The following is a 13,556-nucleotide window of genomic DNA, read 5'->3' on the forward strand; positions in this document are numbered from 1 at the left end:
ATGTCATTCTATTATATCCTTAGTTAAGAGATAGACGTGTAAGGAAATTATATACAATTATAAACCTAAAAGAATGACCCCATGGTTCTTTATGCATTTTGTGGTTTCATTTAATGTTTTTTGTGTATTGACATTTTTTTCCTTTTTTTTTAATTGACCTTCTCTAATGTAGATGGCATGCATCATGTTTAATATATAAAGATCTGTTATAATAGGTCATAAATGACATTACATTTCAGAGTTTGTTGTATGTTTAATATACAGTAAGCTGGGTTCTAAAAGTGTGTGATGGTCATTATTTTGCTGTGTTACAAATGATAATTTAGCAATTTTAATTGCCACATTATTGATGAATTACTCATCTCTTGCAATGCTAAGTTAGTGGGAGGATACAGTGTCCTACTGTCAGGGTGCAACAGTGAAACAGCATAGAGTACTGCATGCAACAGTGGAACCTACCTCCGAGGTTCGGTTCGCGCCGGGACCACGGCGGTAATCTGATTATATTCCTCCCTTTTTTTTTTAATATATATTCCTTTTCCGGGGTCCGTTATTCTGTCAGGGTGCGAGTAAAACAGGAGGCGGACGCCGGAATACAGCTCGCTCAGGGTTAATGATAAGATGAGGGAGAGAGATACACGCGAGCACACTCACACACCGGATACCGGATAGTAGAGTCCGAATGGGACGGATAGCATAGAGTACTGCATGTAACAGTGACCCCATACAGCAGTACGTAACATCTAACACATTCAATAACGAACAAAGGAGGGAGTGAGGAGCTTATGTAGAAGCGGGGTGGAGTGATGATGAGCTCCAGGTGTGCATAGTTAAGCCTGGAGCTCCAGAGAGAGCGGAGGCATGAGTGACAACGAGCTCCAGGTGTGCGTGGTTAAGCCTGGAGCTCCAGGGAGAGCGGAGGCATGAAAGCCACAAAAGGGGGCGTGGCAGGTGGATTCCTGACACCTACACTGATATTAGCACCCATTATAAATAAGTAATAAAGACTGTAAAACAATTTATTGTTTAACCTTTTTGGTCAAATATTTTACAAAATGCTCTCATGAAAATCAAACAACTGCAAAGTCCTCACAGTGTTATTAGGAAAAATAAATAGTTCATTATATGTGTGGCACATTTTTACTGGCTCCTAAATATGCAGCACAAAGTATAGAATGAAAGGTTCCAATCATTTTGCCACACATATGCAATTTTTTTTTATATTAGTATGCAGTTGTTTGATATCCATGAAATACTTTTTGTGATTTTTCTTTGAACTAATGATCAGAAAAAGTATTTTTGTACAGCCTTCTTTGTACATGTTTACCAAGGAGGGCAGAGTATAGGAGATGAAGATTCACATGTTCATTTTGTATCTGCATGGGTCTTGTGTGTGTGTGTGTGTGTGTGTGTGTGTGTGTGTGTGTGTGTGTGTGTGTGTGTGTGTGTGTGTGTGTGTGTGTGTGTATTTCCCCCCAGGCAGGTTTATTTCTGCCTTTTAGGATATACTCTGGACCCACTATGTGGAGATAAAATAAAATAACAAAAAACAGTTTTTGACCATCAACAGATTTACCTCTGTCATACATTTTATTTTACAGTTTCCTGCACTCACAGGTTATGTAAATTGCTGATGTGGCACAGGAAACACATATTTTTGTTTGACATGTTTCTCTAAAATATTTTCTTACATGCAATAAAATGTCCAGCTTTGCAAAATTTTCTACATCCCTGCCAGACCGACACTACTGGTTGGCTCTCTGAGGAGAGTACCCAGCTCAGAGGAAGAAAATCTCAATAAGTAAATTTACTATTAAAGAGAGTTTACACACTCCTTAAGCAAATGCATTTAAACTTTACATTGTTTAAACTACCCTCACATGCCTTTTCTAATATCTATCTATCTATCTATCTATCTATCTATCTATCTATCTATCTATCTATCTATCTATCTATCTATCTATCTGTCTGTCTGTCTGTCTGTCTGTCTGTCTGTCGGTCGGTCTATCTGTCTGTCTGTCTGCCTGTCGGTCTGTCTGTCTGTCTGTCTGTCTGTCTGTCTGTCTGTCTGTCTGTCTGTCTGTCTGTCTGCATGCCTGCCTGCCTGCCTGTCTGTCTGTTTGTCTTTTCTCTTATTACAGTCTATCACAGATTCAGTGATGTCTCTTCAGGCAGTGAATGGTATAACAACTCTAGTGGGATGATGAGGCATAGCTGAGAGAGTAAGCATGTGATTTCAAGGAAAGCAGCCGGGGCTCTTATTATAAAGCAGACAGCAAAATAGCAGCATGCAAGTACTCTCTCGAGAGAAAGGTTAAAAAACATAAAAAATGACAAATATCTAACTGCTTATTAATGTCAACAAATCTGGTTAAACCATTTGGCTGTGGTGCAGCAGATTAGAAAAGGAAAAGCCTATTTGAAGCAGTGACTGATAGAACTGAAACCGAAACGGTTTCTCCATCTGCTGACGTCAGTGATGTGAGGTAAGGACCAGGCTGCAGCATCCACTCACAACCGCACCCAGCCAGAGAAAAAAGAGGTAAGCAATGTCTTTTTATCCATCAATTCAAGGACTTGGGGGATATTTATTATACAATTTTGAGTTTTAAAGAGAATGTTGTCTTTAATATTTTTGCATGCATGTATCACTGTGCATGTTTACAGTACTGTAGTATGGATTATTGATTTCTTCAGACACCGCAGTGCCAAATCTACTGTCAGATCTAGCATATGTGATTTTTATCAGTAAATAAGCTCTTAATAGATATCGAATTTTATCAGCCTGTTTAATTCAGTGCTGTAGGGGAATGAGATGCCACGGCTGCAGAATTGCTTCTTAAAGTCCACACTCTGCAGCATGCATAATCGAACTGATGCAAGATAATTATCCATGGAAACAAATAGGTTTAATCGGGTAATTATCCAGATTAAATCATAAAAGCCTGCATTGATTTGCTTAACTGGAATGGAAATGACAGTGATATCAGGGAAAGGGTGTGGTTAATAACTGGACTTTTTTTTTTTTTTTTACTTTTTAAAAGCATTGTGGCACATAGATCAATATTATGTGGTAGAATTAGTAAATAAATAAAAAAGGGAGAAAACAATTGCTTTGTTTATTTCTATAGCGCTTTTCACAACAGACATTGTCTCAAAGCAGCTTTACAGAAATCAACAGTCAAGGTGAATGGTGTGCATTTATCCCTGATGAGCAGCAGTGGTGACTGTGGCAAGGAAAAACTCCCTTAGATGTTATGAGGAAGAAACCTTGAGAGGAACCAGACTCAAAAGGGGAACCCATCCTCATTTGGGTGACATCAAGAGTGTGATCATAAATCTTTCAACAATGCAGAACACTTGAGAATGAGAACTAACATGAGTACTGGAGTATAAGATTATAAGTAATGTTCTTTCTACAGTCTTATACAGTCATTATGTTTCTAAAACTAGGAGCTACTGAGCAACTCATAAAATAGCTCAACATTTGTGATCATCACAGATCCAGCACCATGCCAGAGCCTTCAAACACTCCAGGAGGTCCAATGTCAAAACTCCACACATGAAGTGGGATCCAATTGGCACTGGTACGTGCCAATTGAGAAAGAGAAGCAGTGTAGAGAAATTGGCGTAGCTGCTGTTCATGATATTAATAGCACAAGTTAATAATGTGCATGTGGTCAGATGTTCTGGGGCACAAGTTTATGATAAGTGACGTATGTTATGTGTAGACTTTGCTAAAAAGATACGTTTTTAATCTGCACTTAAACTGGGAGAGTTTGTCTAAACCACAAACAATGTCAGGAAGACTATTCCAAAGTTTAGGTGCTAAATGTCAGAATGATCTACCGCCTTTAGTGGACTTTGCTATTCTAGGAACTACTAGAAGTCCAGAGTTTTGGGAGCGTGACGGATTGTAGCGTGTTAAAAGACTGGATAGATACATGGGAGCCGAACTATTTGGTGTTTTATAAGTAAGAAGTAGTAGTTTGTAGTCGATTTGAAATTTAACAGGTATCCAGTGTAGGGCCGATAAGATTGGGGTTATATGGTCATATTTCCTTGACCTTGTTAGAACTCTGGCTGCCACATTCTGAACTAACTGTAGCTTGTTTATTAATGATGCAGGAAACCACCTAGTAATGCATTACAATAGTCTATTCTGGAGGTCATGAACGCATGGACGAGCTTCTCTGCATCAGATATAGATAACATGTTTCTAAGCTTAGAAATATTTCTAAGGTGAATGAAGGCTGTTTTTGTAACTTGGTTGATATGATTTTTGAAAGACAAGTTGCTGTCTAAAATAACTCCCAGGTCTTTTACCATTGAACTAGTAGTTACAGAACATCCATCTAAATGCAGGTTGAAATGCTGGAGCTTCTGTGTACTGGTTTTTGGGCCGATGTGCAAAATCTTGGTCTTATTAGAATTTTATAGTAGAAAGTTAGGGGTCATCCAGTCTTTTAATTCATTAACCCATTCAGTTATCTGAGTTAATTGAGCTGTATCGCCTGGTTTTGATGAGATATATAGCTAAGTATCATCAGCATAACAGTGGAAGCTTATTCCATGCCTTCTAATAATGTTTCCTAAGGGAAGCATGTATATTGTGAAAAGCAGGGGTCCTAGAACTGAACCTTGTGGCACGCCATAATTTACTAGCATTAACCTGGATAGCTCTCCATTTAAGGCCACAAAATGGTAACAATCGGACAGGTAGGATTTAAACTAGCTTAATGCCTGTCCCTGAATGCCAATATAATTTTGTAAGCGATCTAGGAGAAGATCATGATCTATAGTGTCGAATGCAGCACTAAGATCTAGTAAAACTAACAGCGAGATGAAGCCTTGGTCTGAAGCTAAAAACAGGTCATTAGTGATTTTAACTAGAGCAGTTTCTGTGCTATGATGGGGCATAAAACCTGACTGAAACTCTTCAAAGATATTGTTCTCTTGTAAGTGGGAACATAACTGGGCAGCGACAATCTTTTCTAAAATCTTAGACATAAATGGGAGATTTGAAATGGGTCTGTAATTCGATAGTGTGTTTGGATCCAAATTAGGTTTCTTAATGAGGGGCTTAAAACTGCTAACTTGAGGGATTTAGGGACGTGACCTAAAGATAGTGAGGAGTTAATAATATTGAGAAGAGGCTCACCAACTGTATATAACACTACCTTCAATAGATTAGTTGGAATGGGATTTAACTAACATGTTGAGTTAGTTTTGGTAATAACATTATACAGCTCTTCCTGTCCTATACATATAAAGCAGTGTAGTTGTGGAGTTGTAGGTGAGATTGTGTCAGTAGATGCTGTCAATGGTTGGACAGCCACAATTGTTTGTCTAATGTTATCAATTTTTTCAGTGAAGAAATTCATAAAGTCCTCACTACTAAACTGCAATAGAACACATTTTTTAGATACCTGATTTGTAGTTAATTTAGCTACTGTACTGAAAAGGATCCTGGGATTGTTTTTGTTGTTTTCTATGAGTTTGCTCAGGTGTTCAGCTAACAGCTTTTAGCACCTGTCTGTAGCTGAGCATACTGTCTTTATACGCAATTCTAAATACTTCCAATTTAGATTTACTCCATTTTCTCTCCAGATTACGTGCTGTTCTTTTGAGTGCATGTGTATGACTATTATACCAAGGTGCAGGTGTTTGTTCTCTAACCTTTTTTTAACCGGATGGGGGCAACAGTGTCTAATGTGCTAGTGAAGATAAGGTCAATGTTGTTAGCCATTTCATCAAGATTATTAGCAGTTATGGGTTTAGTGAGGAATTGAGATAAATTAGGCAGGTTATATATGAATCTGTCCTTAGTGGTCGGAACAATAGTCCTACCAAGTCGATAACGTAGTGAAACACGGCTAATCTGCTCTACCGGTAGTGTGTACAATATGAGGTAATGGTCTGTGATGTCATCACTCTGGGGTAAAATATCTATATCAGTGACGTCTTCTCCGTGGGATATTATTTAGTCTAATGTGTGGTTAAAGCAATGAGTTGGTCTGGTGATATTTTGTTTAACCCCAAAAGAGTTTAATAAGTCCACAAATAATAATCATAAATCATAAATGACAATAATGTTTGATTGCTTTTAAATACTAGTCTTTGCGTAATACTTGCATTCAAACCAAAAATAGGGGGGTTCATCAAGCCTAACCAGTGGGTCTGTGAATCAGACAGGTGGCATCTTCTGTAAAATATGGGACTCAGACACAGAAGGAGATTTCTAGGAGGTTTTATAATTATTGTATGGAACTGTAATAAATGGATATTTGGTGCCACCAAGATGTCCAGGTTCCCTTTTGAGTCTTTTTTCTTTCCACAGTCTCCACTGGGTCACTTATTAGGGATAAACTTAAAATTATAAGAAACAAACTTACAAGCACTAAATTTATACATTATATTTTACAACTTTGTAACATATTTATCTCTGTAAAGCTGCTTTAAGACAATGTCCATTGTTAAAAGCACTATACAAATAAAAATGAATTGTATTATTATAAATCTAGGCAAAATTAAACATTATTCAAAAGCAATGTCAACAGATAAGCAATGATCAAAACATGGTTGAGCATATCCAATATGAACAAAAGGAGTAATCCAAATGAGGAAACACGGGTTCACAGAGAGGCCAGCTTAGAACTTTGGGGTAGGAAAAATATATTGGGTCTGTGTTAAACTATGATTACATTAAAGGGATTTAAAAAACAAAAAAAGCTGGTCTGGAAGGAAAATATCATATTTAGGAAAGAGGAAATCCTAGAGGTTAAAATGGGTACAAATATATGGTATAGAGAATTTTGTAACTCCATACAAAAGAATTTGTTAATTCTAACTTGAATGTAACTTGTTACCTATATAGTAAACAGTCTTTCCGTTACCCTTCTTATACACACTTTTATATGTCATGCCGTCATGTTTTCTTCCCAACCCACTTGTTTATTGGACTTTAAAAAGTCCAATGCAAGAACAAGGTGGGCAGGTGTTGGAATGTATTACTGAAGCCAAGGAAATCCCCAACGCTTGGGAAAAAAAGCTTTGAGGAGGTCCAAAGTGTGACACCAAGGAAATAAGAAAAGCACAAAAAATGATCTTTTGAAGAAAAAAAACCCGGAAACTAACTGAGGAGTAGATTAGATTCAGGGATGTTTGTAGAGGATGATTCAGACAGAGGGAGATTTTAGGGGAATGAGAAAACGTGTAAAAAAAAAAAAAAAAAAACATTTTGGCAGAGACAATATTAAAGGTCAGGGGGATAAGCTTGGGACTGGAAAATATTGACTGAAAATAATCCCACTTCCTCAAAGACCAGGTTACACATTCACTTCCACTCACTTAATATCTGACTATCTCTTTTTGCTTGTAGGAAAGAATAAAATTATTGTACTTGCCCCCCTTTTTTTGGATCTTATTAGTGCCATTGCATTCCAGTTCTGTAAAACATCTCAAGTGTCTTATGTAAGTATAAGCCTAGAGGCTGAGATAGAACAGATCATGCAAAGAGTCAAGAGCAGTAAACAAAAGCTAAATTCAAACTAAGGGCATAACAGAAAATCCAACACACACACACACACACACACACACACACACACACACACACACTGTGGCTCTTAAGTGTTTTGGACTGGATAATTCCTAGGCCTATACAAGTTTCTGCAGAACATACTATGTATAGCATACTCACTCTAATGATCCAATTGTACTGTACACATATACTGTACAAAACTAGGAAAGCTGAATAGTTTTATTGCTTGCATCATAAGTTCCTCCCTTGTTGTTTATTTATGGTGTGTTTGAGTTCAGGCTACATAGTTTAGAATTGTTTGATATGTATGCTGTAGCAGGTCCTATACATGTTCCAGTATGATAGTCAAGGTTAATAAATACATGGTTTGACATTGCTGAAGTGCAACAACTCAAATGCCCTGCATAGAGCCCTGACAACCCACAAATCATTTTTGAAATGCAGACTGCACACCAGGCCTCTTCACCCAGAAATCAGTGACTCAATAATGCTATTAAAGCTAAATTAGCACGAATCTATATAAACATGCTCCAGAATGTTTTGGAAAGTATAGAGGAAATGGAAAAGTAAAGTCTGTTATAACAACAAATGGGATAAAGAACTTCATGTTGGTGTAATGGGCAGGTGTCTACATACTTTTAGAAATATGAGGTATATTGTGTATATATTTTTTGAGTTGATTATACTATTTTATACAGTTGATTATAGGGTTATAGCACACTATAATAAGTATTATCTTAGCATGTAACAATGTCTTGAATATAGGAAAATGTTGTATTTGTTTAAAGCATTAAATTGTCCTATCATATTGGTAGATTCAATACATTAGATTAGATTAGATTAGATTAGATTAGATTCAACTTTATTGTCATTACACATGTACAAGTGCAAAGCAACGAAATGTAGTTATCAGCAATATCAATTGCAATATCAATAACAATATCAGCAAGTACAGGATATACAGTTTTTACATGATTTACATAAGTTAAATAGAATGGTAATATAGGACTATAAACAGTAATTTACAGATGTATATGTACTATGAATATAGTATACAGATGAATATATATGTACTATGAACATAATATACAGATGAATATATATGTACTATGAATATAATTACAGATGAATATATATGTACTGTGAATATAATTTACAGATGAATATGAATATATATGTACTATGAACAATAATATACAGATGAATATACATGTACTGTGAACATGATATACAGATGCTTATTACTATACACAGAGATTTACAGAAGGATGTGAAAGGTAAACATAATATATTGCTATTACTATAAACAGAAAACGGGTATATATACAATGATAGTTAGGTAATGGTGAGCAGCAATACAAAGAAGAGCAGTGTGCAAATGAGCATAGTTTTGTGTAAACAGTCCGTGCAATAACAAAGTGAGAGGTGAGAAATGAGAAAGTGTCCAAGTGAGAATAGGTTTTTGTGTAGACAGTCCATTAGCGAAATAACGAAGTGTGAGGTGTGTGTGTGGGGGGGGGATGTAGTAGTGTATGAGGGAAGTAGGATCAGCGAGGGGCAGAGTTCAGTAAAGAGACAGCTCTAGGAAAAAAGCTGTTTTTTAGTCAGCTGGTCCTGGTCCGGAGGCACCTGAAACGCCTGCCGGAGGGCAGAAGAGAGAACAGTCTATGGGTGGGAGGAGAAGAGTCCTTAAGAATACTGCAGTGCCATGCGCTCTGCAACAGAGCAGCTCCCATACCAAACTGTGACACAGCTGGTCAGGATGCTTTCAATTGTGCAGCGGTAGAAGTTCACCAGGATATCGGGGGAGAGCTGATTTCTCTTAAGTGTCCTCAGGAAAAAGAGGCGCTGGTGACCCTTCTTGACCAGGCTGGAGGTGTTGATAGCGCAGGACAGGTCCGCCGAGATGTGGATCCCCAGGAACTTGAAACTGGAGACGCGCTCAACAGTAATCCCATTGATGTGGGCGGTGTCATGTGTGCCTCTTGTCTCCTTCCTGAAGTCCACAATGAGCTCCTTTGTCTTGGAGGTGATAAGGAGCAGGTTATTGTTATTGCACCATGTGGCTAGATGCTGGATCTCCTCCCTGTAGGCAGTCTCGTCATTGTTGGTGATGAGACCGATCACGGTAGTGTCATCTGCAAACTTGATAATGGCGTTCGATCCATTCACAGTAATGCAGTCGGAGGTGAAGAGGGAGTAGAGGAAGGGGCTCAGCACACAGCCCTGTGGTACACCAGTGATGAGTGTGATGGTGTTGGAGCAGATGTAGCCAGATCAAACCTGCTGGGGTCTGTTGGTCAGAAAGTCCATGACCCAGTTGCAGGTGGTGTTAATGCCCAGATCTACAAGTTTGGCTATTAACTTGGATGGAATGATGGTATTAAATGCTGAGCTGAAGTCAACAAACAGCATACGTGCATAAGTGTTCTTATTGTCCAAGTGTGTGAGCACAGAGTGCAGTGCCATGGAAACTGCATCTTCTATGCTCCTATTGCTGCGGTAGGCAAACTGGTGAGAGTCTAATGTGGATGGCAGAGAGTCCTTCAGGTGTGCCAGGACCAGCCGCTCAAAGCACTTCATGACAATGGGTGTCAGTGCTACAGGCCGGTAGTCGTTCAGGTACGTTGGGTTGGAGTGTTTAAGGCACTGGCACAATGGAGGTGCATTTAAAGCAAGTGGGAACAGCTGTTCGGGCAAGAGACAGGTTGAAGATGTCAGTAAAGACCCCAGCGAGCTGCTCAGCACATGCCCTGAGTATGCGTCCAGGGATGTTGTCTGGTCCAGCGGCTTTGTGTGCGCTGATCCGGCTCAGTGCATTGCAGACATCTGTGGAGGAGAGTGTGATACATGCCAACAGAATAAGACCATGACACTAGACAGGATGTCTAGAAATTGATTTTATGAATTAATTATCTCATTTGTAGTAGCATGTTAATTTCAGAATAAGAAATAATCAATATTTTTTACTTTACTCAAGATGCATTCAAGATTTTTTGCAGTCCATTAGCTGAATTAAGAGTTTGTTGTCTTTTCAGCTTTTCAGGAGAATTGTTGAGACTCATTGAGGCTTCAGTTGTACATCAATGACAAAACAATCTGGTTCTGCAGCTGCTTCTCCAAAGCAAAAAATGAAGAGTGAAAATAAAGTTCAGGAGTCCACTGATAGGCCAGAAGGTAAGGTATTTCAGATGTACCATTATATGCTATGGACAAAAATGTTGTGAAAATATTGGGGACCACACAATTGTATGGGATGTCTTTGGATGTGGCAGCATTAATTTTTCCATACTTGAACTGTTTACAAATTATTCCTTTTTCTAGAGCCCAATGGAGCTGCTGGTGAATCTAGCTCTGCATTGATGGCTGAAGAAAATAAAAAAAAATACAGTGGTTCTACAAGTCATTTTCTAAATCGCATGTTAAAGCCAAAAAAGCTGGGCAAAAAGCATTCCTCAAAATCAAATATAAGTAAGTTTGGGCAAAAATACTGTATACACAGCATGTGGTGTACCTTTGTATAAGCAAATCTTTTTCTAACGTTCATAATCTCATTATTATTATTAATATTATTATTATTATCATTATTTTAATTATTATTATAGCATGCCCAAGAAAGCATCCATGTATTATAAAAAACTAACAAAAACATTATAATATACTTTGTAAAAATTTGTATTACTGCTCAATAATTCACAAGAAGAAATGTATAACTATTCACATACACTTTTGCTTATTATATTAATTACTGGAAACTGCTATTTAATTATTATTAAGATTGTTAGGATGCATTCACTAATAAAGTAGCAATTCTTGAGTTTTATATTTCTCCTCCTACTACTATTACTACAAGCAGTAAGTAATGATGACTCTGTTTTAATAACTAGTAATTAATAACACTTCACATTAGATTTATTTCTCAAAGTCTAACCTTCTTCCTTGAAATCTACTTCCTCCATTACCACATTGTATAAAATATAAACATCTGTCTGAATTTTTATTGTCTTAATGGGGCTGCAGCTGACACGGATTCCATCGTGATGGTTGAACAAACATCAAAATCCTTAAGTGGTTCAGCAAAACATTTCTTAAATCTCAAAATATCAAAAAAGTTGGGCAAAAAAAATTCCTCAAAATCAAATCCAGGTAAGTTTGATTAAACTGACTCCTGATTTCTGTACAGTTTGCTGTCAACATTTGTATCTGTTGTTGCAATGTATGGTGCTAATTATTTCAGAGCTCCTGGATTTCAGTCAGAATCTAAACATGGGATATTTGGCTGAAGCTAGCCAGCAACTTTTAGAAAGAGAGAATTGCCTCTTCAAATTGCAGTCACCAACTGAGGACGTGATTTGCACAGAAGATGACAAAGAATGCTTGAAGAAGGACTATGAGACTCTTATGGATCATTTAAAATTTGCTGTCCATGATTCATTTAACTTGGAGAATCAGGAGATGCTGAGAAGTGCTATAATGGCTATAGTTCAGCAGGAGGAAAGAGACAAGCTCTGGGAAGAGGCAGTAGAGGAGTCCCCATGCTGGCGACCCATGAGATGCAGAGAGATCCACGACACAATAATTAAGGAGGTAGTAATGGAACGTCTGCAGCAAGCAAATGAAGAAGAGAGTGACATGGACATACTGAAAAGAGATGTGATAAAGATGTGTGACATTCAGAAAGACCTGCTTCAAGTTGTCAATCATGTGCAGAAATGTTACACAGATTTCAATGTGGTTCAGATGTACGCTCAGCTCTATCACCAGGCTTTCTCAGGAAAACTGAGGAAGCTTCTACAATGCAGTGTTACTATAGACGATTACAAATTCATACTGCAACAAACAAATGGTTTTTCAAAGTAAGTTAAAACAAGGATATCACCCAAACAGTACCGTATTTGTTACATGTTATTAGAAAGCAGATTTAATGACACATTCATCAAACAAGCTTTATATAAATGTAATGCTTTTTTTTAGGCAGATTTTGCAACACGATGAATTGAACCAACACATCAAAATTGAATCATTAGGAGCTTTGTTACCCGAGGAAGAGCATATGTCACTGGAGGAGCAGTATTTATCACACAAAGAGGTGATGCAAAAGTCTAAAAAAAAATGTGTACCTTTGTATCTTATTGTGTCAATTCACTCTGGGCACATTTATAGGAAACTTGTAGCTTTGCCCTTTCGAGCAGCTATTTGATCAGCCATGTATCTGCAAGCAGATCAGTGCCTGCAATCATGCAGCTTCAGGTCAAAAGTTTTTGTTAATGCTTTGGTTGCACATTTTAATTTGGAAAAGGTGATCTCAACTGATGAGATAGTCTCAGTGGTTATTTGAGTGGACTTCCTGTTAGTTCATATCATTCTTCTCTATTCAGACTCATCAACAAGCATTTTCTACCTGCTGTAAAATCACCCAGAATTTTCTTTTCTTTTCTCACCAATCTGTGTAAACTGATCAGATTCTTTAATTCTCAAAGCAACCCTTTTGGCAGAACTACACCATTGTTAATGTCAGTGAGAATACGTTTTCCACATTCAGTTGTCTAATGTGAACATTAACTGAAGCCCTTGATCTGTATTAGCATTAATTTAGAAATCAGTCTGCTGCCACAGACTGCTATCTATGATTGGATAACTGAACAGGTTTTTCCTATTAAAATAGAGAGTCAGTGTAATGACATACTCAGGAAATGCAAATTTTCCTTTTCTCTTCTTGTCTTGTTTACAGAAAGAGGTCGAAACTTGGTTGACTAATGCTCTCAAGTTGAAGAAGACCGACTGGGACGCTAATAAAAAACCTGAACTTCTTGATGAATATTATTTTTGCAATCTCTATTTAGATGTTATAGGGGTATGGGCATCAGGCTATGTTGGCTCATTTTATTGTTTAAGTGATGTACGTTAGCATTAATATTTTATCTTCTCTGGTCTCATTCTAATCTCTTATTCAACAGCTTTTTAATGGAGCCATAAATGAGGTCAGTGACATTTTAGGAAATGATAAAGCACAGAG

The 13,556-nt window shown here is 37.5% G+C and overlaps 1 protein-coding gene and 1 long non-coding RNA gene across 4 annotated transcripts in view; one reads left to right on the top strand and one right to left on the bottom strand.

The window, feature by feature from the left end:
- Window positions 1–156: 156 nt before the first annotated feature.
- LOC310737624 lies at window positions 157–1,213 on the bottom strand. Its single transcript, XR_014536857.1, has 2 exons — window positions 967–1,213; window positions 157–399 (listed from the first exon to the last, which is right to left on the bottom strand). It is a non-coding gene; the product is annotated as an uncharacterized lncRNA (long non-coding RNA).
- Window positions 1,214–2,134: 921 nt separating this feature from the next.
- The window catches only part of LOC310737578 (tumor necrosis factor alpha-induced protein 2-like), a 19,364-nt gene continuing 7,942 nt past the window's right edge, over window positions 2,135–13,556 (top strand). Inside the window, exons 1-8 of one of the 3 annotated variants that reach the window (XM_083561952.1) lie at window positions 2,135–2,542; window positions 10,579–10,717; window positions 10,865–11,011; window positions 11,561–11,686; window positions 11,778–12,396; window positions 12,515–12,629; window positions 13,272–13,394; window positions 13,498–13,556. The exon at window positions 13,498–13,556 is cut by the window's right edge and continues 33 nt beyond it. In XM_083561952.1, the coding sequence (XP_083418078.1) occupies window positions 10,627–10,717; window positions 10,865–11,011; window positions 11,561–11,686; window positions 11,778–12,396; window positions 12,515–12,629; window positions 13,272–13,394; window positions 13,498–13,556 (1,280 nt within the window). In that variant the 5' untranslated portion in view covers window positions 2,135–2,542; window positions 10,579–10,626. The remainder of the gene's footprint in view (window positions 2,543–10,578; window positions 10,718–10,864; window positions 11,012–11,560; window positions 11,687–11,777; window positions 12,397–12,514; window positions 12,630–13,271; window positions 13,395–13,497) is intronic. The other 2 variants (XM_083561951.1, XM_083561953.1) reach the window with 2 other exon arrangements.

Source organism: Silurus aristotelis, assembly GCF_946808225.1.
Source record: "Silurus aristotelis genome assembly, chromosome: 15".
Lineage (NCBI taxonomy): Eukaryota > Metazoa > Chordata > Actinopteri > Siluriformes > Siluridae > Silurus > Silurus aristotelis.